This window comes from Gobio gobio, assembly GCF_949357685.1.
Source record: "Gobio gobio genome assembly, chromosome: 17".
Classification (NCBI taxonomy): Eukaryota; Metazoa; Chordata; class Actinopteri; order Cypriniformes; family Gobionidae; genus Gobio; species Gobio gobio.
Window position 1 is genome coordinate 24390846 of NC_137110.1, and position 26251 is coordinate 24417096.

Sequence of the window (26251 nt, forward strand, 5' to 3'; positions counted from 1 at the left end):
CAAAAGTCCCAAAATAAGTCAATAAACTTATCATTCAAGTCTTCAAGTTACACCCTTTTCCCCTACATGGGCGTAACATGAAATTGGGGGATCATCAGTTGGCTAGATATTTTATTAGCCAAATTTATTTTGCAAGTTTATTTTTGTTCATGTTTGCCTGTCACATTAAAATACCAAGTGCTACATTATTTTCCTGACTGATAAAAATTTAGCATTATTTGTAGCGCAACCTTATTATTTGAAATTATTTGTTTCAGTCATTTTGAGTGGAAGTTCCCCAAACCGGAAATGCCAAGCATAATTTAAAAAGCACTAGGCTCATTTGGAAAAAGGTGGATAGGTAAACAACTAGAATAAAGTAAAACTAGAATTAAGTGCAGCAAGTGGTAAAACTTTCACTACAATCCAATGTGTTAATGATTCCAACAATAAATTAAAATATGATAAATAACATCAGTCTGGAATATGAAGTAGCATAACAGACTGCCACCAGAAGTTAAAATATGGCTCTTACAATATAAATAAGGTAGATACTGGTGCCATTTTATTCGGGTAATTCTGAGAAGAACATACACAATGTGCTTTATGCAGTCCATTATACACAGTGATTCACCACCAGGTGGTCAAGTGTGCTTATCTATGCATTAATGGCTTATCAGTCAGATTTCCAGAAGAACTGGAAGTCCAGAGAGAGACCCAAGGGCATATATGTGAGGTTTGTGCGAGTGCTCCTACCCGGCTAGTGAGAGCAGCCTGCCTGTTGAGCAGCTGGTCTCTGTCTGTGCACATCTGAGAAGGCAGATCCTTCGGCAGCCGGTTGTCCTCCAGCTCGCTGCTCTCGCCTGATACAACACCAGAGGATAACATGGCAGGAAATGATAGGATATACATGTGTTCTAATTATACCTTGATACCCCAGCAGACCTGTCATCAATGAGCTCATTCAGAGTGTAGAGTACCTGTGGGTGTATCAGCCAGGTTTCTGGTGATGATCTCACGGATGCGGGCAGGAACTGGCGTGGCGTTGGACTCCTCATCCCCACGCACAATGTAAGTTTTCTCCTCGGCACTGCTATCTGGGTTAAGCAGTGACTCCTCCAGCTTCTGCATTATCAATATTAGTGCAAGGAAAGAGGCTCACACACTACTGTCAGGTGACCTAGGCTCACTGCAGATCTAAAAACTTCAAAAAGCTTCCATGTTTGTTAATAAAACTTTGTATTATTTATTTTTTTATTGCAACTAGTTCATCGTGTCTGTATCTGTTTCAATTTGTTATCACAACAGCACAAGGAAATGAGTCACCTGTCTTCAAGTTTCACAGAAGAACCTGAAACTGACCCACTGATCGACCTTAATTTGTTGAAACATTGCAAGGCTCGTTAATATTAAATCAAGCTCTCTCTTCTTTCATTCACACATGCTGTTTTGAATAGGTGCAATAACCTATTTAAGTTACAGCTGGTGAAGATCAGGTTTCCTGCTGGAAAACACGCACCTGAATCACGGCTTCCAGTCCTTGATCCCCTTCACAACTCATCTGGAAACTGGTAGCGATCCAATGCACTTTAATAACCGAACAGCTACGTTTTTTCCGATTGATGAGACTTGAGAGTGCTTTTAAACGCTTAAACTGGGTTTAGCAAGTTGCTATGTAAGCTAATAAACTCTTAAAAAGTTTTGCTCAATAGGAATAAAGGCTGCAGAGTATACTTCAATAGAAATGCTTTAATAACGCGCATAAGCAAATTAAAAGCAAACTATTTAGTGTTAGAATGAAGCCACAAGTGTAAAAGTTGCAATCACAGCGCAAGCTCGAGGTGGGTGCCTATGGTTGCCAGGGAAACCGGACGCTCTCGCATGTTGTCATGAGAATTAAAACGCAAGCTTTCCGGCTTCCATAGTTACAAACGCAGCAGGTCACGACTGAACAAATACAACACTGGTTTTTCCAGTCATTGTTGCAACTTTTTTAAAAATCCATTTGAGATGATGATAACTAACAAGGGTTTTAAACAGCACCGTTTTGTAAAAAAAAAAAAAAAAAAATTAACAAACATTTTTCTCTGATTAAAAACAAAACATTTTTTGAAATAAATTCTGTCAAATAAATTCAGTTAGAAATGTATATATTGCAGGAAAACATAAATGTAGCATGTGATACAACTGGTAAAAATGCTTAAACTATACAAAATGTATCATCCTTTATATTTAAATGTCAAACTAAAGGCCATTAAAAGAGTATTATTGGCCACATGAAGGCAAAGAACAAGCTACACAAAACAGAAAAGACATACCCCTTATCAAATACGTAAAACTCAATATACACGATTTTACACAAATAAAAACAATCATTAATTTTATCTTTAGAGTACAATAAATTACAGTGACTTCACATTATGATATTATAAACTGATTAAGTAATTCTTATTTTCTAAATGTGTATGCTGAGAAAAGGAGACAATTTGCATCAAAGTTTAAAGGGACAGTTCACCCAAAAATGAAAATTCTGTCATCATTTACTCACCCTCAATTTGTTCCAAACCTGTATGAGTTTCTTTCTTCAAACAAAACAAGGTTATTTGAAGAATATGGATGCGCAGACAATCAGTGGCTACCGTCAAATGTCTGGTTACCCATATTCTTCTAAATATCTTCTTCAGAAGAAAAAAAATTCACAAAAATGTATAAATTACTAAATACCCTTTAAATAACATCTATATACTCCCTAAATACATATTCTAATTACAAGATCTGTCTTTTCACTACCTTTTTGTTTGTTTGTTTTTCCTTCATCTCCCATTATATAACTGTTTGTCTATAGTGTTTTGTGTGTGTGCTATTTCTCAATATATGTAGTGTGTACAATTACTGTATGTATTTTCAAAAAATAAAAATATATATCTTCTTCAGAAGAAAGAAACTCAAGCAGGTTTGGAAGAACAACTTGAGGGTGAGACAATAAATGGTAACAGAATTATTCTTTTTGAGAGGACTATCCCTTTAAGTCAGGATTCAGGGGACAGGACAGATATTAAGTCTCCTCAGGGAAGAATTCAATCCACTGGGAAGTGTCCAGAAAGATGGAGCAGCAGCCACTGTAGGTCCAGAGTCTGGGAAGAAAGCACGCCACCTTCCAAGTGTTGGAGGCACGGTTGTATACTTCCACTTCCACACTGTAATCCCCCTCCATGCCCTTCCAGTGCCCTCCAGTCACATACAATTGCTTGCCTAGAACCACCAAATCCCCATTCTCATGAAGAGTGTGCATAAACTGAATCTGGGAAGAAAAATTCCAAACAAAAAAAGTACATGAGGGTTCGGCTAACTTTATATGTGCTTGATTTTCTGTGTAAAAAGAATTATCATATACAACTCACTTTTTCCCACATATTACCCTCTGGGTCATACAAATAGACTTTTTTGGTGTTATCTGCTACGAGGTAAATTACTCCATCCATAGAGACAGAGCGGGGAGAAGAGAGATATTTAGGAATGAAAGGAGAGCAGATGAGACACCAGCTATCTGTTGAAGAAGAGAAAGCTCATTTACAAAAGTATAACTACACAGTATTGAACTGTGGTTCAATGTTGGCAGGGCTCCATGAGTGAATAACATTGTAATTTACACTCTGTCTTGTAAAGTGTCTCATAAAATTGTTCTGAACTACTAGTTCCAATTTAAAACTGTTTGTAATAAGAAATTAGAGGCTCTAAAATGGCAGATGTGGTTACTGATATGTGGGATGTCTATTAATAACCGTTAAATAGCTACATCCTAACCACATTGACATATGTTGTCTCTTACCTATGACAGGGTTGTAGCACTGCATAGTCAGGGCATTATATTTAACAGCACAAGAACCGATGAGGTACAGCTTTCCTTCACACGATGTGGCTGCAAAGTTAGTCACATACTTCAGTGCTGGCGCCGTGAGAGTCCAGCAATTACTGTATGGGTCATAATGTTCAACTTCGACAAAATCCATTGTAGTTCCTGTCAATGAAAATACAATGCAATGTCGTGTGTTACTTAAAAATGTCCAGTTCTGCAGGGAAATCAACTCAAATACCTTTGTCTGAATCATTCAGTTGAAAACTGATTTGCTTTCTTACCACCAATAGCATAAATCTCTCCATTGAGAGTTGCAGAAGAGTGGTTAGTCCTGGATCGCAACATTGGGGCAACTGTGACCCACTTCCCCTCACGAGTGATGAACTTCCAGGTCTCTGTGGTGGACCAGGTGTTGGACTGAGACCCTCTTGATCCTCCTGAAGGTTATACAAATCTTGTAAATGGGCATTTTTCTCCCTTCCGTGTAAATTCAGATGAAGGGTTGGCTTCTCAGCTCAACAGGAAGGGTCATTGGTGACCAGGCAACATTAGGCGATAATGCCCCAAGTATCCCAGGTCATCCCAAAGTTAATGTTCTGCTTCTTTGTGCTCTACTCCCCACATTTCTAAAGTGGTTTGAGGCCTTATGTGAGTCTTAGCAGGATTGTCTATGAGACACTGGGCTGTTTTATCTCAGCATCTCCAGATCCTCATTGGAGATGACGTTCCATTCATGTGTGTAATAAAACTATAAATCTTACTGATCCTTTCCCAAAGGGCACAGGCTCTATAAATACCCTAAAAATCTGTGGATTGTTTTTCTCTTTGTACAAAAAGAAGTTGTATCCTGCTCTTTTTATTTTTGGAATCATTTAATTCTTTTTTTCTTCAGTCTCTCTTTCCTTGTCATTATGGTTTGAGGCATATAGACCAAACCAACCAATCAGCATATTATCCATACTACTCTAAGTATTGCGAAGAAAACATTTTTGTAGTTGACATGGGAGTTACAGCTTTTAGCAATGGTTACATATTTTATGAAAAGAGTTCAGCTCACCTGTGACATACACATTGCTGTTTAAGGAGACAATAGAATAACCCCATTTATTGTAGTTGGGAAAATCAGGTAGCTGAAACCACTGCCCTATGAAAAAAAGAATAAAATATTCTTTAAAAATCGCACATGTATACAACATATAGCGTGAAATAGGGTAAATGAGATCTCATCACATGACAACCAGCTAGTACATGGTTGTTAACTACCAATTAAATGTTTGGATAAACATGCTCATATTTTATTATTACTGTTTTTAAAAATTACGAATAAGAGTAAAGTCATCAAAGGATATGAAATAATACATATTCTTTCAACCAGCATCAAGAGGTGAACCGTCATGGGATGGTTTTTAAACAGTTTTGAAGGATTGAACAATGTGTACTCTCTCTCCATGCTACCTGTTTATTTGTCAGTCCTTTTTGCTTTTGACAGCTGTAGGGCTTATGTGGGAAGACCGTACTTCTGCTTATGGGTGTTGTGTAGTTTTCCTACGTTTTTGGCAAAAGGGAATGCTGAATTACCCCTTTAAGAGTATTCAGATTTGACAGGTGTAGTACATCAGATCTTAAGTGTTCCACATTACTGTAATTCTCCCTAATGGAGTTGATGTGTCAGCTGAAGTTTTTCTTACCAAGCTTTGGGTTGTAGAAACCACAATTTCTGGGGTGCAACCTTCTATCTGTGTCATCATCTTCATCCTCATCTTCATCTTCTGAGTCATCCAGCGAGCGGCCGCCCATCACAAATAAAACCTCCTGCAGGTTGAGGGCATTCTGAGTGACTCTCTGCTCTGACACGCCTCCTGTCATTTCTTGTTTCTGAAGAAGAAAACAAAACAAAAAATGCATTTTGTAGAATGGAACATTATGTTTAAGAAACCTCAATAAAAAAGATTTGTCTGACCTCTTTACATATTCTCTCCACCAACTCTTTGGATTCTAGCGAGTTCTGCACCAATGCCCCTTTAAGCAAGTTCTCAGTGAGGTAGGATTCTGGGAGGAGGGAAAGCTTAGTCAAGCTCAACAATTCTTTCAGGTGGCAGATCCGATTTTCTCTGCAATGCCCGACCCAGGCTAAAACTGCCTCGGCACAGGACCGGTCATCTCTTATGTGCAGATCCTCATCCTTCAGGCAGGCCACCAGTCTGTCTTTCTCCAGAAGCAAAAACTCCTCATGTTGTTGCACGGCCTCAAAGTTTTCAAGGAGGAAGCCCCAGGCTTTGGCAACCACTTCAGGGCATCCATGGATCTCTCCAAACTCATGGATTCCCAGGCAGTTTGTGGCATCTATCTGGTGCTGCAAATATCGGCTGCATACAGTTCGGACGGTTTGGAACTGGAGCAGGCTGGACGTGCAGATGAGTCCCTCCACATTGTTTTTGTTGATGGTGAGTTTCCCTGTATAAGCGAAGTCCAAAAGTGTTGACAATACATTTGGATCTACATCATGAAGCTCGACACGAGCAGCAATGCTCTCCACGAAATCTCCTGAGAACATGGAACGGAAGTAATGGCTGCAGAGTGCAAGGATCGACCTGTGACAGGGGAAATCCCGTCCACCAGCGCTCAAGGTGACATCCACAAGTTTGGGTTGAGAACAGAGGGAGCGCAGGCCCTCTAAGATGCTCTGCGGATGGGAAGAGAGGCAGAAGTCTAGGTCGTCTACATTACGCACCATGACGACACTCTGACCTATGGCCTTAATGCATTCAGGGCCAACCAACAGATGTTTTCAGTGTTTACCTACATCAGACAAGACAAATGGGTATAATCAGTCAGATGAAATCGATTGCGACATTCATGATCATAGCGGTGTGGAGCCTCCTATGACCTGAGGACAAATTTTCAGTCTTTCTGCTTGATAACAGAACATTTCAGAAACAAATTGAAAGAGAATGAAGTCATGTTAGCACATCAATATAAGTCAAATTATCAGATGATTTTCACCAAAGTTTAAAACAGATTCTTGCCAAAGACAATATATCTGATATGCACACTGGGAGAGTATAATTATGAGAATTAAACGTACTATCATTCAAGAATAATTTCTTTGCCTTTTTAGAGCGTTTGCACACACAAAAAAATAGCACTGACGAAACGAGGATGTTAAAATAAGACAAAATATTGGTTCCAATATAAATGTTGTTTATGATTATGAAGAACTGAACAAATCTAATGACGTAATAGCTTACTCTGCGTTTGTGACATTGCTTAAATCAGAACAAAGTGTATAGATTGAAAAGTACCAAACGAAAAAAAAGATATATATTTAATTATTTTTTATAATGCGCAACACACATCTGTTAACATTTTTTCAAACATACACTTCAAATGTCTAGGTCCATTTACTTCAAATTCAAAGTATGTTGTCCGAGGAGCAACTGACAGTACTTGAAATATTCAATTTTTTTATTTTTAAGACAAAAAAAATACCCTGAATTAAACTTACCTGCCTGCGAATGAAAGCAGAAATCATTCATTATTCACAGTTCTTGTTTAGAAGGCAGTCTATTTTGTTTGCTGCTGTCTGAAATGGGGGACACGTTGTCTTCTGCAGAGTCACTGGGACCGCATGCTTGTCTTTCACTCAGCTATTTTTAGGCCAGTCATTCTGGGGGGCTATACTCAGAGTCTAAATACTAGAGTTAAGCTCCCAGCTGCTCTTAAAGAGATACACACAACACTCTGTACAAGAGTAAACAGGCAGAAGATCATTTATTTAATCATTAGAGTAAGCAGCCTCCAATATTGGTGAAAAATAAATCTCTCTAAATGTCAGATTCTCAATTAAGGTGCTAATTAACAAAAAAATCAACTGGAATAGTCACGTAAATGATTTTTTAAATCACATAATTCTGACAAAGAATAGCAAAAACTTAAGTTTATGGCAGTCTTCCGCCTCGCACTCCTGGAAAATTGGAGAATAAATGGCAAAAGCATGCCTTTACTGTCACAACTGTATAAATATTGGTACCAATTCTACATCAAATCCAAAAAAAATAAATAGACATACTTAAAGATTCTAAGAAATCTATATGTACATTCCACCCTCCCCCCAAATGCTTATTGTCATTCCTCAAAATCAAATATCTCAGCCTCCTTTTCTTTCCAGAAAGCAAAACTACGGTCAATATATTTGCAAATTTCATCATTAGTCAGACTACTAATATCTGCATTATTTTTCAGGACATCGCCCTCATCTGGGGTGGGCGTCTGTACAATGACTTTAGGCACAGGTCTCTTCTCAACCGTTGTGGTCTGCTCTAATTGTTCAAGCTCTGGTTGGCCTGATCCATCTCCAAAGAACTTCACCTTAATGTCCTCAAATCCATCTTTCCATTCCCGGTTTCCAGCCTCAATGTCCTGAACTACAGCCTTGTGAAAATCCCGGACAGTTTCCCAGGTGAAACGGCCCACATGGTCAAACACTTCAAAGCACAGCAGGTGTCTCATTTTCCTCTCATCTGCTGGCAAATCCAACTCCAGTATGTGAAAGTAGCCAAGCATGAACAGGTCGAGTGTCAGCGTGTCGTAGTCGACAGGAGATCCATCCACACGGGGGAGGAACTGCTCAGGTGAGTAAATTGCCTGCTGCCGATTGAGTCTTCGGATCTGCCGTGACGGTACAAATGAGATCATGCTTCTCCAGTTCCCAATCATCTTATTGATGCCACTTCTCTGCTTGAAAAAGTGCCCCAGTTTGCCATTCTCCATGGTCCTCTTCTGAGACATATCCAAGCTAGCTTTGCGTTCACACTTCGGCTTCTTGGATATCTCCAGCGAATCAACACTTTGCTTCCTCTGAGCGTTTCTCACAGTTACAGTATAAGCTGACTTCTTCCAGTGACCCAGGAACAAGACCACAATACGTTCTTTTCGCAGGGTTGTACTTTCCATGGCATCGCTTATTACATAGTCCAACGCTGAATCATCACTCTGGTCAATCTCTGGTATTTGTTCCTGATTTTGAGATACCTCAATCGAACCCTTCTCTACTAGTTCTTGCCCTTGTTCACCCAATGATTCTGTCCTCCCTGAATCCTCCAAAGAGGATTCATTCTGATTCTCAAAGTTGGACTTCAGGTTCCTCACAGAGACCCCAAACTGGTGTATCTCGTTTTCTATCTTCTCCCTTCTGCCTCTGTTGGAGGATTGCCTCTCAGAAGTCTGAGAGAATACATTCACAAGCTCTGTGTTTGGCATTTTGCAGTTGGGCTGGTCTGTTAGGTTGGACATAAGCAGTGACATACTCTTCACAATGCCTGAAATACGGTTGCACCAAACGGGTAAGGGAGTCGGTGTAGAGTTCTTGTACTGGGTGTTGACTGTGATGTTGACTATGGGCGCCGGGAGAATGTTTCGAAGTTCTTCAGCCAGATGAGCGAGCTCCATTTCATAGCCCTCGCAGTTCTTATGCATCGAGACACTCTTAATTTGCTTCTCTAGATAAATGAGGTCATCCTCTGTTAGAAGTTCTCCAAATGGACCCAGGATGGCATTGTGAGCCTGGGAAAACCTCCAACTTTCCATCTTTGTAAATCTACTACCATTCTCCTGTTTTATAAGATAAAATACATCCAGTTAAAATCCAACCTGGAGAAAGTTGCAGTCAGAACATCATCTCAAATTTAAGCTTAGAAGGCATTTAATGCACTATTTGTAGCTCACCTTTATCCTCTGGGTTTCCTGGTCGAATAATCTGGCCTGTAGCTGTCGTACCATCACCTGTCTCTTCCATTCTGCTATAGGTCTGCCCTTCTCATCGTGCATGGGTACCAGGTAATCAATATCAGACAAATTAGCCTCCTCTGTCGGTAACACAACCATTTTATTCTAAAAAAGAAAAGGCAAAATAATAATTTATTGGTAAGTACTATAGTTCAAATGGTGCCCTTAAACTGTCAAGTACATAAAAAAGTAAAACAGCACTATCATGCTTGGCTAATATGAAACCAAGAACTTAATCAATTCAGCTCATTTCTGTATAATAATGCATTTTTCTTCTACATATATGATAAAGTGCTTCAGTACATATAAAAATTAAAGTCAATAAATAAACTGACACGGTCAGGACTGACAACTGTATTTACCAAGACAACTCTCAAAGTGTTCTGTTCACATACAGCTTTAGCATCAATATAAAAGTTACATCTATTTTTTTTTAATTGAACAATGGTGCTGGGTACAGTCTTTTTATGCTTATTAGAGTATTGTGCAGTTAGCTTAGCAACATGCTGACTTTATGACTTCCAGGATGCCAGAAAGTCTCAAATGACACAATATAAAAGAGTCCAAACGAGGTGCAAGTTCATGCCACAAATCAGTTCATGCGAGTGCAGCATTTGTGACTAAACTAAACCACTCCAGTGGATGACAACAGCTGAATCTAAAACCTCTGGATCTTGGACATAAAAAAAAATGCAAGCCAATTGTGTGTCCAGTGTAAAGTGGCTTTTTCACAAAACAACTAGGGGCCAGATTTAATAAACAGGGCAGATTAGCATGAGAGCTCAATCCCATAAAAGCACCAATGGAAATGGAAAGTTCTGCATGTGATCTACTAACAGCGCGCAAATTTAAGGACACAGACGCAGCCGGATCATTCTGATAATGACCAACGCAATCTACCAAAAGCAGCGCAAGTTAGCATCTTGTTTAAAGGGGGGGGGGGGGGGGGGGGGGTGAAATGCTGTTTCATGCATACTGAGCTTTTTACACTGTTAAAGACTTGGATTCCCATCCTAAACATGGACAAAGTTTCAAAAAAAAAAGTTGGACGTTTGTTGCAGTATTTCTGTACCAAAAATACTCCTTCCGGTTTCTCATAAGTTTTGGAAAGTTTTTTTCGAGTATGGGTCTATCTGACGTCAGTTAAGGCAGTCCTTGTACAGGCCGTACGGGCTCTTCTCCCGGAAGGGCGCGTACGCAACTAGAGCGAGAGATCAACCGCTTCGGGAAGCCGGCTGCGCTGCAGTCACAGGACTTCACGAAATCAACAATGTCACCGAAGAAGTGTGTTTTTGGTTGTCAGGGCAAGACAACCCTGCACAGCTTCCCAAAGAACCCAGCGTTAATGGGACAGTGGATGGAGTTTGCTTTTCAGGAGCAGCAAAGGAGTTGTGCAAGTGTTTTTGTCTGTTCCCTGAATTTCGGCGACAATGGTTTATAAACAAGCCCCAGTTCAACTCCGGATTTGTAGCTGCTTCAAATGTCTAAACTGCTTCAAAGTAAAACTGCTTCAAATGTCTTTGTGTTGTTAGCAATCGACTCATTCAAATGCGGTACTATTCCATTGTTTTTCTATGTAAACACGCACTAGTCTGACGTGCAAAGCCATTCCGCTTGCTACTGCTAACATTTAATCGCACACAGTCCTTAAACCAAATTATGTCCTCATAAACCACGAGTAAACACACAAAAATGTTGTAAAACTTGCGAGCATGACAAGCCGCTAAGCAAGTATATAAGTTACAGTACATACCATTGAGACATCCTGCTGTAGTCGTCGTTGCTGCTTCTTCTGTTCAATTTCAGCCTCTAGATCTGATTTTGGATCATATATGTATGGCTAAATCTGATTGATCTCAATGGTTTATTCAGGATAAAGTTTTTTTTTTCTCCACGTATAAGGATGTCAGAGCTTTCAGACGCTCTCAACGCAATAGCTGCGCGCGCTCGTCATTCTTTAGCTCCGCCCACACGATACGCCCCCAGCCACTCGTTTTTTTCCGGAAAGCGTATCTTTCTTTTATAAATATAATAAAACTAAAGACTTTTCGGAGAAATGAAGAATGCAATACTACTCTATAGGTACTCAAGATTGACATGAGGTTGACTGAAACTGAGTGTTTCACCCCCCCTTTAAGACAAGCTTTTTTGGGCGTTAAATAATGGTTCAAACATTACTACTCAAACACAGTAAATTGACTAGCATAAACCTTAGTAAATCACCTTGCATGATTCATTTAAATACTCTCCTCCCATAAAATTTGCGTCTGAAAGGGAAACTCCTTCAAATGCATATGCAATAAGGTCAGGCACAAAAATAACCCTGTCCACACCTTTTCGGCATAATTTTTTCACTGCATATTTAGTAAATCCTGTTTTAAATGCCAAAAGAAGGTTTGTGCTGGCACAAGCTGTTATTAAATCTGGCCCTAGGTGTCCAGTGTGGTTCTGTTCTCAAAGAAATGCGGTTGTATGCCCTAAAAATTTAAGGGAGTCAGTTTGGTGATCACTCAGTTTGTTAAATCGTGGTATTTGTAAGTCTCTACTCGGTTTCGATTGAGGATATGATCTCAACAGTCATTTATAAGCACTATTCAATTATAGCACACCTTTAAGTTAAGCTTTTTAAAACTCACAGTGTACACTACAGTCTCCGGGCTCACGGCATTTCGAAAACCAATATTTTAATGATTCATAAGAGATGAATCACTGTCTGGCCCTCTGAAATTTCCATATGGAGATAAGGATTAGGATCATGATTTTTTGGGAGTACTACAGCGCACTGTCAATGTGTATTAGCACTGTTTGTGGTTTGCTTTTGGGATCTCAAGGAGCCTTTGGATCTGGAAACGTGATGTCATGTGACTTCAGACTTAACAACTGGATAGATCATGTAACTAGCAGTATAATAAAGGACTGACAAAAGTATTTTGCTATTGTGAACATAGCCTTAAGGTCAATTCACTCTGCACAGACAGACTGCAACAGACATTTTGTTGGGTTTTGTTAGATCAGTGTGTTACTACCCCTGTCAGAGTCTGTTAGCATCTGTCGGAGCTTGTTTTTTGACGAATGAACATGCCGAATCAGCATCTGTCGTTCTTGGAACATCTGAGAAGTGACATGCTCTACTCTGGTGACTGTCGCCATTGGTCTGCATCTGTTGTTGCAGTGTAATTGGCCTTTAGACTCAGTTATCATGAGAAACTGTGTATGGTAAATTTACTCACCGAAACGGACAAATCTGCAGTCAATCCAGATTTTTTAAGGCTGGCAATAGATTTCATATTTCCCAGTTTCATTTCTCCCATTAGCAGTTTCCCTTTCTCTGGTGCTGGCTTATTCTCAGGCGTAGTGGAGCTAAGGTTCTTCACCACTGCAATGACAATCAGAACAAGAACATCATTTGTTACTCTCATCTGTTTCCAGTTATGTTCTGATCATATTCACATAGGCTGATTACCATTACTCATTGTACTGGAATTAAGTCATCAAGTGAAATTAAGGAAGGATGAGTCAATGGTGACAGCAGTACCCACAAAATTCTCTCAGGATTGCAGAACATACACTTTCAGAAGAGCACTAGTGGAATTAAACAGCCCCCTTAGGGCTTTCTCACCCGAAGTGGCCACATGGACATTGTGTAAAGCGTTCCCATGTGGGGCAGAAGATGGAGGTGAGGTGACCGAGGGGGTAGTGATGGAAGGGGGTGGAGGAGGTGAAAGAGGTGGAACAGGGTAACGGGCTTGAGGCGAATCTTCTGTCTCAGGGTGCTGGTGGGGTTGAAATGAAACGGAAAGGCACTCAATTGAATGTCGATACTTACTATAGCCAGACACAAATCCCTTAAACCACACTTTTCTGATTTAAGGCAAAATAACACAAAAATATTTGTTCTGTTCCAAAGTCTAGTGAGCTCTCCATAGAGAGAGTTTAAGTTACATTCTAAAGCCCAAAGTATACTTCAATACATTCAGTACGGAAAACAAGTTATTGATTTTACTAAATATTTCTGTGCACGGTGTATTTTTATACTTATTACAGTGCTGCGCAGTTAAGCTTAGAAACATGGTTAAAACGCTGCCTTAGAAGGAAGCTACCTATGTAGGAATTAAGCAAACAAACAGCTCACTGAATTTTAAAACAGAACTAAAGGCATGCTTTGTCATTCATATCATTTTTCAAAAACTTACAAGACTCACCTTAAGACTGTCCATGTTATTGTGTGTATTAGTGATCTGTCTGTAATAATCAGAGCTAAGTTGCCGGGACACAGCTGGTTTTTCTCTGAGCTCTTCCTCTATAGGACAGTTCTCTTCCAGAGGCTGTGCAGCTGGACAGAGCTGCAATACAATACAATACTTAAATCATATGATATTTATCAATTCAGGTAGTGTGCCATCAAAACAAATTATTTCACATAGACCTGTAAGGAAATGGAATAAAAGCCCAATTATTGCCATCCGATACATTGCACAGAAGAATATCCCAATCATACACATGAAAAACAGCTATTTGTGGTCTGTCTTTTGTGCAGTGTTGTGGTCCGCATAGCGATATGTGAGCATTACAGTAAGAGGGGCCCTAGCTGGGGGGCAAAATAGTTGTACCTGAGCCCAACATCTAGATCCCACTTTACCAGAGGGAAAATGCAGAGTATATGGAAACATTTAGATCACCGCTGATGAAACTGTAATATCCTAATGGACTCCATGCAGAATGCATATCAAATGTGGCTCTCAAAGGGCTCTCTGTAAGACACACACACACGCACAGAGCATCAAAGGGAACACTGATATGCCGCAGCATGCTATTTTGCTTTGTCTCTGCAAGGTGGTCCTCCCAATTTCCTCTGGCACGGCACTTTGATGTCCAAACAGCACGAAATGTGCTGTGACACGGCTTGGGCAAAGGCAGGAATAAATTTCCCAGAAGTTGTGCAATTCATAAATAGATAAACTTTGGGAGGGGTACTGTGGCTATATGGGGCAAAACTACATTAGCGAAGTGGAATCTCTTTCCTTCGTGACCTTTGAGCAGCAGTTCAGTTCCTCACTCACGATCAGGACGCATCTGTCTCTGCGTGAAGGTTTAATCAAAGCCAGTGGACACCATGGCACATTTGGTTTCCATCAGCTATCCTCTTCTGTGGCTTAGGCAGTGGATGCTGGAGAAACACGGTCCTCACATCCTCTCCTCTGCCTCATGAGTCACACGAACGCTGATCGAGCGAGTGAGACTACGGCAAAATCACCAAATCCACAAATCCTATATGGTAGTAAGACGGTGGAAATCCAACGTAAAAGCAATTTAGAGTCTTTCTTTTTCACTGGTTGCTTTGGAAAGTTACTCAGGGGGGTGGAATACTCAAAGATAAAAATCACTCAGATATGTAAGAGCTGAAACAAATAGAAACAGTGGAATATTTCTAAATGTTCTGTTCTTATACATGAAATTAAATTATGGGGGAATGAGAACCAGAAATTGTAGAAATAAAATGAGTGTAATTTTAACTGTAAAATATTGTAAAAACGCAACGCTGGGAAAAAAACTGATAATAGGTTAACAGTAAGTTCCCATACTATATACAGGAAAAATTTGTAAAAGATCTAACTGGACATTTCATGTCATTTTACAGTAAAATGCTGTTGATTGTACAGTTTTTAGAATAAAAAAGAACAAATCAATGCATAATTTACAGTCAAAAACTGTAAACTGACATTCCCAGAATTCCCTATGTGACACTTCACATTTGAAGGTATTTTGTTTAAATAATCATGTTTCTTAATAGATTTTGTTATCAGCTATGCACATTTGGGTTTTATGTTGCATCTTCTGTTGTTTAATGAATGTTTATTGCATTACTCAAGAGTCATACTAGTATATACTGCCTGTGGAAAAGCTACTTGTGATGAACTTATTAATGATTATTCATGTGGCTTTCTCTTTTACCACCTGCATTATTATGGTGGTTATCAGTATATGTTAAAGGTACAAAACTGATTTTAGTAGCAATGTTCATTGTTGAATTTACATTAAAGGGGTGATGAATTGAGAAATCAACATTCCCTTGATCTTTTGATATATAAAAGGTCATGGTAACATAAGAATATCCTGTAAGTTTCAGAGCTGAAAACTTCCTTGTTAGTCAAAGAAAAGCTTTTATTGACAGCTGGCTCATCAAACGATCGATCTGTGAATGTACAATCGATTCGTGTCTGGTATGTTAGATAAATAACATGCCTAAACTGGAGCTAACTGGAGCTAAACCGGATTGAACGTCCAAGCAATAAAGCTTATGGCATGTTTCAAACATGAATTAAACTCCCTTCGGATTCCAAAATGCATGGTTGAACTTTATTTTTAAAGAAGCTCATTATATGCAAAACTGTTATCCAATCATAGCAGCGGGCGTTAACTTTCAAGTCTTCAATGCGGCATATGAACTGAGAATTTCAAGAGCTAGGCTCAAACCCTTATTCATTATGAGGTTTTTGAATGTAAAAACCACGCAAATGTCATAAGTTGACCTCAGACAACAGTATAAAAAAATTAAAAAGCAAGTTCATGACCCCTTTAAAATGTCCTAGTTTGTAAACTACAGTTTTATACCGTAAAATATACAGGCTGTTCTGTAAATATGTTTACATTTTTACTGTATTTTTAAAAAAGAATTATTCTGGACACCACAGCTGCCAAATTTGTTTTGTATAAACAACAGGATTTTTACAGTGTAAGGTTAAAACCTCCACATATATCTCTGCTTGCTAAAGGAATTCAAGACCACACACTTGTGTTGACACGTAAGCAATACATTCTATGTTAAATCACATTTACACCTTCAGTTAAAACACCTGATGAACATGTTTGACAGTTCTTGAATTTAGAGGACTGAGCGAAAACCGTCCAAAGTGTCAACAGCAGCAAAGCCTCTGTGCTGTAAAGTTTATGTTAAAATGGAGAATGAGGTGAAGATGGCATTCTTTCTATGTTAGCTGTTTAACATAGAATTCGGTTACTACAAATAGTAAGCAAGCAAGCTCATGTAAACTGTTAACTCAAGTTTTCATGCTTTGCAGTTTAAACAAATAAGAAGAAAAGCTACAATACCAGTTCAATCAAGCATACTGTAAATACTTTGAGTGTACAATGTATTACCATATTGGCTACACAGGCATTTACATTTAATGCTAACTTAAGTTTATCTTTAAAAACACTGATAATTTAAATGCTACTTTGAAATGTAATCTTTTGAATACACATTTTACATACTGTACATTAAATTGTTGTGATGCTTTAATTCTCAATGTTTTATTTTTAATGTATTTAGACAAAGTAGTCTAAAAAAAATAAGTAGACTTATTGGATCAGCCAGAATTTTAATATAGGTCTACCACTAATAATTTACATGAGAACTAGTGAATAATAACCATCTACAGAATCTTCAACCAATTAGTTATAAAAAAAAATATTCCAATTGTTTAAAAGCCCTAAACTGTGAACTTACACAAGCACAATGAAGAAAATACAATATATTAATTTAAATTAAAGGCCGAGTACAAAATGTAAAAATCTACAATAACCATGCTGTGGTTTAGAAGTGAGTAAACCAAGGTTTAGAGACAAACCAAGTGCTCAAATACAGCCATTCATGCAATATGTCTTGAATTCACAAATAATCACGCATTGTTCAAAACAGATACCAACATTGCATTAACTCTATAAATACAACATGTACAAAAAGCACAATAGTTACTTACAAACTACCGTCCTCTTAATTGTGGTTGATATCCTAGCAGACAGCGCCTAATCACTCGATGTCACTAGAGAGTGACACACGGTGTGAACACCAAACCCCGAGATGTCTTGACTCCATCCACACCATCTTAACAACTGGCCATGGCCCAACAGACAATAGACAATAAACTCTGATAGGAGAATGCACTTAATAATTTACACAGTGGATTGGGTAGCCGGCAATGTCACTAATGAACAAACCAATAGGCACATGCGAACAAGCGAGCGGTGTGATAGAAAGCAGGAGACTGTCAAATCAGAAGACACTACACTGTATCTCTTTCATTCCGGTGTTGTTGTTGTTGTTGTTTTGGTCTCTGACACAGCATTAAACTGGGGACGTGACCTTACACACATCAACACTAATCAATGAAAAAGGCTTTGCATGAGGAGAACCTTTCCATTATTTGCTTAATAATGTATGCCCTGGAAAAATAGGTGACAATGCACTCAGGTCAGTTAACTCCAGCGTCATAAAAATCGGCATGTAGACATACAGGTGACCTGCATATTATTGTATTCAAGAATAAAATAAAGTTAATGAATGTATTCATTATTATAGATTCAAGAGAGTTAAGTAAATCATGACAGGGTCATACAATGGCCCTGTTATCATAATGAAATATCAAAAAGGCTTCATTTTAAAGAATTAATTTCTTGAAAAGCAAACCTTTAGTAGCTTGGTATAATCTTTTGTTATTATTGCTGAGAAAAAAAAAAAAATGAAATTAAATATTTTGACAAACCTGCTTCACTGTTTTTAATATCTAAAAAAAGTGCACCAAATCAAAGTCAAATGGTGCAGCTAAAAAGGTCATGTGGTCCAACCAACATGAAAAACATGCAGACAAAACAGGAAATGATATTATAAAAAGGACCCCTGCATACTGTATACTGACTGTGACTGCATTCGAAATCGCATACTTCCCGAAAAACAGTATGGGACAAGAGTAGTATGTCTGAATCAGTTTTCATAAAAGAGTAGGCAAAAAGTACCCGGATGACCTACTACTTCCGGCGAAAATCTGAAGTGTGTATGATGAGGCCACGGGAGAGGATTTGTGAATGGTAGTGAAGCGACGTCACATGATAATGACAACATGGCGAGTGTAGTGCATCTTGATTATATTCATACTAACACATATTCATACTAGATAGAACATACTTTTTTAGCGGTCGTGAAGTAATTACTTTTTCAAAATAGAAGTACCTACTCAAAAGAGTATGCATTTCGGACGCAGCCCATGTGTCAAGTACAAGTCAGATACTTTGAGCGTTTTATGAAAACGCAAAGTCAGTTCAATTTGTATGAATGATGTATAGAATACAAATACAAAGAGTAGAATTTGGCACGTTTTTTGAAACTATATTTTTTAAATATTTTAAATATCTTGTACGTCATTGACCCAGGTGCTTTGAAGAAATCTCAGTTACGAACATAGAATAGAATGAAGCCTCTAGTAAAAATACAATAAGTATAACTGCTCACAGTAAAATACCATAGTATTTAGTAGAAATAAATCATGTCTCAGATTTAGATTTTGTTGTTGACATCAAAGGCTGTGCATCCAATTCAAATCTATGCTATTTTGCTGCAAATTCATTTTCAGTTGGTATAAGCTAGTCAAAATAGAACATGCCCTACATCCAACTATGCATACTTCGCAAGCCTACAGTATTAAAAAAACAGCAAGTCAAACAAGGAGAATGTCCGAATACAGTAGGTGAACAATAACCAGATGACCTAACTGCATCTGCTGAGTGTGAAACCAATAGACAATTCACTATCCCATAAGGCCACAGGAGCGGAGAAGCCGTCAGATTCAAAGTCCATAAACGTGAATGTTAAGTGCTATAAGTACCAAGAAAGTTAGTAGAATAACAATGCCAAGATGGCGGATGTAAAATTGCAAGACATTTTTTTAATTCTGTACGCATTCATTAACGGCCGAGAAGTACATTCTCCATTGAATTCAGACGTTATTAATTATGAAAATACAAGAATTCAGATGCAGCAATGTCCTTATGTGAAAACCATGAACAATTCATGTAAGGCAGTGTTTGATTTTAAGGAGGACAAACAATTTTGGTACTGTATTGGGGGCATTTGATGTACATCTGCAATGTACAAACTGGTTCCCAAAGCAAAAAACGACTTGAGAACAAACTTCGAGGACAAAAACTGAAGGAAATTATGAAATGGAACTTTCTTATAGCAAACCCTGAATCTGCAGGTGCACCAAAAGCATATACAAAGGTTTTTGTGTGTGCACATTCTCAGTTAAGTGGTAAACACTGTTCCATGTGTAGCGGACTAGTAAAGGTCAAAGCAATCAGAGCATTCTTGAGATATGACTGAACGTTTGATGAGAAACACGTTGAAAGATTCTTCTCATGGGGGTAAGCTCGTAAATAATAGCTCCCTTACCACCCCCTGGTGGCCGTTTGGCACTGGCATTTCTATAAAGGCTTCCTGCTGATCCAAACTCTCTAATCATTTTTATAATGCTTGAAAGCACCTGCAATAAACAAACCGCAGAGCTACACTGAACATCGCACTAAGAACATTTCCCAATCTAGAACAATTTTTGTTGTTGTACTGAAATAAACCAGAAGAGACACATTTAATACAGCTGGCCTCTTAATTCCCTGCCCGAATAGGATGGGAGGAAAGCATATATGCGTGTTGTAAAATAAACCCTTGATCTGTTTATTTGATTGCAGCTGTCTCAGGGAGAAGGCACTCACACTTTGAGCGGAGGGCTGTGCTCAGGGAGGGTGACCTCTTTGGGATGAAACCAAAACATGAGGAAATACCTAGCACGCAACTCTCTGGCCAGAAGCCCAAACAATCCATTACAGGCACCGTTAGGAAATGAGATGGCCTGTCCTGAGCACTCTGAGGTGGAATAAAACCTTGTGAAGTACACTGCAACTTGCAATACTGTAAGCGGACCAGGAGAAATAATGCTGATATGGACCATACAGAGTCATTTCCAGCGGGAGGCCTGGGAACCATTTTTGGGTCTATGAAATATAAGAGAGTGTCCATGATAAAGAAAAGAAAAATCTTTAGTCTGGTTTAAACCACATGCCAAGTTCTTAGACATTTACTTTATGTATTCTTGCAGGTTTCATGTGGTTTAGAAAAAGAAATTCAATAAAAGGTTCGATTTAAAACTCTAAAAATGTCAAGTAAAAAGTAATAACATATTTTCCTTACACACTGAATTAATTTGAGTATACACACACACAAGGTGTATACATATATTAAATTAAAAATATTTTTAAATCTTTTCATGCGTTTTTCAGGAGTCACATGACATGACATTTTACAACCTGAACTAATCTTGCCTTGTCATAAAAAAAAGTCAAATTATGTCATATATTAAGAAGTTTGTTGACCTTGACTTATGAGGGTCTGCAGTGGTTCTCTCTATGATATAATTTTCTTGTTTTTTTTGTTTGTTGTTTCATTATGATATCAGCTTGGGGTTGGTAAAAAGTCTTATGCTCACTGAGGCTGCATTTATTTGATCAAAAATACAATAAAAACAGTAAAATTGTGAAATATTATTACAATCTAAAACAAATGTTTTCTATGTCAATATATTTTAACATATAATTAATTGCTGTGATGGCAAAACTCCCACTACTCCAGTCATGATTTGGTGCTTTGAAAAATGAAAATTTGCTGTTAATTTACTCACCCTTAGGCCATTCATGTGGGTGTCTTTTGTTCTTCAGTAGAACAGTAAAGAAGATTTTTAGCTGATCGTGGTCCTTGGATTCATATAATGCAAGTCAACGGCTACCGTCACTTCGAGAGTCACAAAAATATATACAGGTAAAACAAAATTAAAACCCATGGCTCCTGACGATACATTGAGGTCTTATGAAGCGAAACGATCGGTCTGTGCAAGAAACTGAACATTGTTTACAACATTATTACCTGTAAACCACAGCTTGGGCAAACGGTCCTGAGTGCGTTCATGGCAGTGCGAAGCGTGAGCTTGCTGTCGCATAATGACGTGAGCAGCTGACGCTGTGTTTGTTTATATACAACAGAGAGGGAAGACTCTTGTGTTGTATTGTTCATCAAAGTAGTACTTGTGCTGCAACCTATATAAAAAGTTAAGATTACGTCTGAATCTTTTCACAGATTCTCAACGTTTGAGTTCCTGTGGATACGTCATTATGCGACAGGAAGCTCACGCTCCAGACTGCCATGAATGCGCTCATAAGGTCTCAATGTATCGTCAGGAGCCACAGATATTAATTTTGTTTTGCCTGTATATGTTCTTTCTGACTCTGAAAGTGCTAAAATCTTTAATGTTCTACAGAAGAAGAAAAAAAGACACCCACATCTTGGATGGCCTGAGGGTGAGTAAAATAACACATTTTCATTTTTGGGTGAACTATCCCTTTAAGAAACATTTCAGTAACACTTTACAATAAGATCTCATTTGTTAACATTAGTTAAAGGGATAGTTCACCCAAAAATGAAAATTAGCCCATAATTTACTCACCCTCAAGTCATCCTAGGTGTATATGACATTCTTAATTGACATTCGGAGTTATATTAAGAAAGTCCAGGCTAATCCAAGCATTAGAATTGCAGTAATAGTTGCTCTGTTTTTGAAGTCCATAAAAAGTGCATCTGCCCATCAAATAACATGCTCCACGCGGCCCTGGGGTGTTAATAAATATCCAAATTATCCAGAAAAATATCCATATTTAAAACTTTATAAATTAAACTTTTGGCCGACCGCCGTCCCTGTTCAATTTATGGAAAAATTGTTGAAAGTTCCCCTGCCGATCAAAAGACTAACACGACCCGGTAGGCTCGTCATGACGTCACACTTTTCCACGGAAGGCGGTCGGCCGAAAGTTTACTTGATAAAGTTTTAAATATGGATATTTTTCTAACACAAACGCGTCGATTCGCTTCAGAAGGCCTTTATTAACACCCCAGAGCCACGTGGAGCATGTTATTTGACGGACAGATGCATTTTTTATGGACTTCAAAAACAGAGCCACTATTACTGCAATTGAAATGCTTGGATTAGTCTGTACTTTTGTAATATAACTCCGATTTTATTCGTCTGAAAGAAGAATGTCATATACACCTAGGATGACTGGATGACTTGAGGGTGAGTAAATTATGGGCTAATTTTCATTTTTGGGTGAACTATCCTTTTAATGTATTAACTAAAAATGAGCAATACATTTGTTACAGTATTTATTAATCTTTGTTAGTGTTATAAAAATCCAGCTGTTCATTGTTTGTTCGTGATATTCACAGTGATTATACTTTTGTATACTTTTGATTTTAATAATGTTTTAGTAAATGTTGAAATGAACATGAACTAAGATTAATAAATGCTGTAGAAGTATTGTTTATTCTTAGTTCATGTTAACTAAAGTAGTTAATGAATGTTAACTACTGAAACTTTATTGTAAAAGTGTTACCACCATTTCTTATTATTATGTTGAAAATGGTTGTTCTGCTTAATAATTCTGTGGAAAATGTAAATTATACATTTTATTCAGTATTCTTTGATGAATAGTTATAAATGTCTTTACTGCCACTTTTGATCAATTTAATGGGTCCTTAGCTTTTCAAAAGTAGAGTATATTAGGTTAAACTGTATATAAGTTTTGTTTTTATTTTGAAAAAATTATGTCTTTTAAAATAAATTTTTTTCGAGTCAGTACTGCTTGAACAGATGTGTTACCCTTGGTTACAGTGGAAGAAGGGTGACAGGAAAAAACAATCAGATGCACGTTTGAAGCCAACAAACATCCTGTTCTCCAACCGATTTGATAGATCAAGTATCTCTTTCCAAGCATTAGAATGGTAAAAACCCTGAAACCAAACCCTGTGGATCCCATAACCAGCTCAGCCCCCGGCCCTTTACCTGAGCTAGGCTGCTGGTGAGAAGGTAACTGATACACCCCCAGCACGTGAAGAGACTGCAGCATCTGATGCTTCAACAGCCTCCCTTTACTAATTAGATCTCTATTGTTGGGACAGGTCAACTTAATTTTTGACGTCCAGTGGCGTCTCAAGCCTCACATTGATATAGGAGCAATGAATTGCTGATTTATTCATGCCCATGTTGACAGGGAGCTTATATTTCTGCATTAGATCTATAGAAGAGTGTGAGCAAGGTGATTGGAGACCATGTCATTATTTCTGTGAAATCTCCGATACGGTACTTCAAATTTAATGAAACTTAATTGAATTCTTAATTGGCTTTAATTGATTTTTAACCTGTTCACATTTCATGGCTTCAAGTCCTAGATCTGGCTTTGTATTTTGTTTTGTTTTCATACGTTTTCATACAGTACAATTAATATGAAACATTCAAATTTATAATCAAGAACTTGCTTTATGGCTCCAGTCCAAAAAACTTTTTTTTGTAGGTTCAACTAGCTAATCTTCCATGGAAATCAGCTTGTATTGTCATACGTTTGTCAGTAATATTCTTACAATTCAACAGCTGAGTAACCAATATAATCCATAGAGGTTTACATACCATAAATTTATGGCCTATACCCTATACAACATGTTTACCTAACGAAAATTAATATTCAGCTCCTCTGAAATGTTTCATATGGATTTTAGCTCAAACATTCAGTATTAGCTCGTTAAACGTGTTTTATCAGCTAAGCAAGGTATGTTGGAGGAAATCCAAGACAAAAAGTTGAATGGGAACAGCAAAAACAGCTGCTATTTCTACCGGCCATTAACGCAGATGGACATTTTCAACCCCGAAAAAAAAGAATGCATAGTTGTGACATACAGTACAGTAAATCACCAGAACAGCAGAATACCCCATAGACTGATCCATCAACTTTGTGCTCTAAATGTGGAATTAATTTCTTTTCCTATATGGTTCAGTCGCAGTGCCCGCCCCAACAGCGCTACCATGTTCACCCTTAAAATATTTATGACTTAAATTGAGCAGCATCTTATTTACATCGTGAAACAAGAAGACTGAAAGGCCATTGAGGTACACCGGACACAAAACCCTCTTCTTAGAAAGTGGCCGCTACGTGACACCTCAAAAGTTATTTTCACAGACACTCTTGATGTGAATGGATATGTCAGTCAAAACAAATCAATCAGAAAGTCTGGCAAAAACTTTTCAGTATAATAGAATCTAAGTTACAATTTCATTGTGCAATTAATGTATTTTATGTACATAACTGAAAATACATCCACAGTAATTTACACTGTATATTTATTGATTGGAAATGACAAAATTGTATTTTTTGTATTGTAAATTTCCCCATCTATCCATCCATCCATCCATCTATAATGTATGTCATATGTCACTGATATCAGTATTTCCATTTACATGAGCAGCATGAAATTTCAAATAATGCCAGTGTCTTATGTGTGCATCATGCAGATTTAGAAAGCCGTTTGGTAACACTTAACTAATGCTTAATAGTGTGCAGTTATTGTAAAGCATTAGTAAATAGTTCATTTATAAAGCATTAATAGAAGCAGTTTATAAATACAGCTATACATGCTTTATTCTTGATTTATAAGCATATCTATAATGTGTTTAACAATTGTATTTTCATACTTTATTAATGATCAATTTATCATTTCTAAATTAAGTATTTAAAAACCAGTTAATTAGAAGTTGTCAGTGGTTCATAAGATCATTTTGAAAGTGTAAGTAAAGGAGTAATAAAATATCTAAATGTACGTTTATACATATTATTTAGACATATAGAAATAGTTACTCAGTGTGTTAATACATGCTTTATTAATATGTATTCCTACTGTAATTCATGATTAATTCAGGTAGTTATAAAACATTTAGTAGTTAACAGTTAACTATTATTGTGAGCTCATCTAAAGTGAGGACTATTTACGCCTCGTAAAACTTTTACGAAGGAGATTTAAAGGCTCAGTTCTCTTCTGCACTGCCATTCTCTAATGTTTGAAAGTCGGTACTGAGGTAGTTTTGACACTGCAAAATATTTTATTATATTATTATTGTTTTTTACAAATTTTATTTGTTGTATTTTGGCACTCCTGTAATCCAGTGTGATCCACTGGTACATTTTTATTCAGCAATGTTTACACTTTACAGAAATGTATTTTTATATCAGATTGCAGAGGCTTAATTTCATTTTACTGGACAGTTATGGTTTCTGGAGATGTACAGGACTTTTTTAAATGTTATATTAAGTTACCAGTTGTACAGTTTAATTTTTTGAAATAAATATTTTTATGTTCTGTATCACTCTGTGTTGTATTTGTTTCCTTTTCTGTTCAGAAGAGAACTGAGCATTTAAATCTCCTTTGTAAAAGCTTTACGAGGTGTAAATAGTCCTCACTTTAAATGAGCTCACAAAAATAGTTAACTGTTAGCTACTAAATGTTTTATAACTACCTGAATTAATCATGAATTACAGTAGGAATACATGTTAATAAAGCATATATTAACACACTGAGTAACTATTTCTATATGTCTAAATAATAAGATGTATAAACTTACATTTAGTTTATTAATCATATGCTTACACTTTCTAAATAATCTTATGAACCACTGACAACTTCTAATTAACTGGTTTGTAAATAATGTAATCATTTAGAAATTATAAATTAATCATTAATAAAGTATGAAAATACAATTATTAAACACATTATAGATATGCTTATAAATCAAGAATAAAGCATTTATAGCTGTATTTATAAACTGCTTAATGTCTATTAATGCTTTATAAATGGTGAATTATCTATTTACTAATGCTTAACTAATGCTTCAAAGTGTGCAGTTATTATAAAGTGTTACCAGACATGGGAAA

The 26251-nt window shown here is 37.4% G+C and overlaps 3 protein-coding genes across 3 annotated transcripts in view; all 3 read right to left on the reverse strand.

The window, feature by feature from the left end:
* The window catches only part of crocc2 (ciliary rootlet coiled-coil, rootletin family member 2), a gene marked incomplete at its 5' end in the record, with an annotated part of 76754 nt that extends 75214 nt beyond the window's left edge, over positions 1–1540 (reverse strand). The window contains 3 exons of the mRNA XM_079841141.1: positions 736–842; positions 960–1104; positions 1499–1540. Coding sequence (XP_079697267.1) covers positions 736–842; positions 960–1104; positions 1499–1540 — 294 coding nt within the window. The remainder of the gene's footprint in view (positions 1–735; positions 843–959; positions 1105–1498) is intronic.
* Positions 1208–7484, reverse strand: klhl30 (kelch-like family member 30). The gene is made up of 8 exons (XM_079841143.1): positions 7341–7484; positions 5796–6634; positions 5524–5710; positions 4893–4979; positions 4117–4272; positions 3809–3997; positions 3381–3526; positions 1208–3280 (listed from the first exon to the last, which is right to left on the reverse strand). The coding sequence occupies exons 2-8, from the start codon at positions 6567–6569 to the stop codon at positions 3035–3037; spliced, it is 1785 nt and encodes a 594-aa protein (XP_079697269.1). The 5' UTR covers positions 6570–6634; positions 7341–7484; the 3' UTR covers positions 1208–3034.
* Positions 7485–7960: 476 nt separating this feature from the next.
* The window catches only part of espnla (espin like a), a gene marked incomplete at both ends in the record, with an annotated part of 31390 nt that continues 13099 nt past the window's right edge, over positions 7961–26251 (reverse strand). Inside the window, 5 exons of the mRNA XM_079840909.1 lie at positions 7961–9445; positions 9560–9724; positions 12850–12995; positions 13239–13392; positions 13822–13962. Coding sequence (XP_079697035.1) covers positions 7961–9445; positions 9560–9724; positions 12850–12995; positions 13239–13392; positions 13822–13962 — 2091 coding nt within the window. The remainder of the gene's footprint in view (positions 9446–9559; positions 9725–12849; positions 12996–13238; positions 13393–13821; positions 13963–26251) is intronic.

Bases quoted from the DNA above. Each gene is read 5' to 3' on its own strand.
- klhl30 (XM_079841143.1), bottom strand. From the start codon at position 6,569: ATGGTGCGTAATGTAGACGACCTAGACTTCTGCCTCTCTTCCCATCCG. The intron at 3,527-3,808 runs GTAAGAGACAAC...CTTCTTCAACAG, and splicing joins GTGCTACAACCCTGTCATAG to ATAGCTGGTGTCTCATCTGC. The intron at 3,281-3,380 runs GTGAGTTGTATA...TTTTCTTCCCAG, and splicing joins AGGGTAATATGTGGGAAAAA to ATTCAGTTTATGCACACTCT.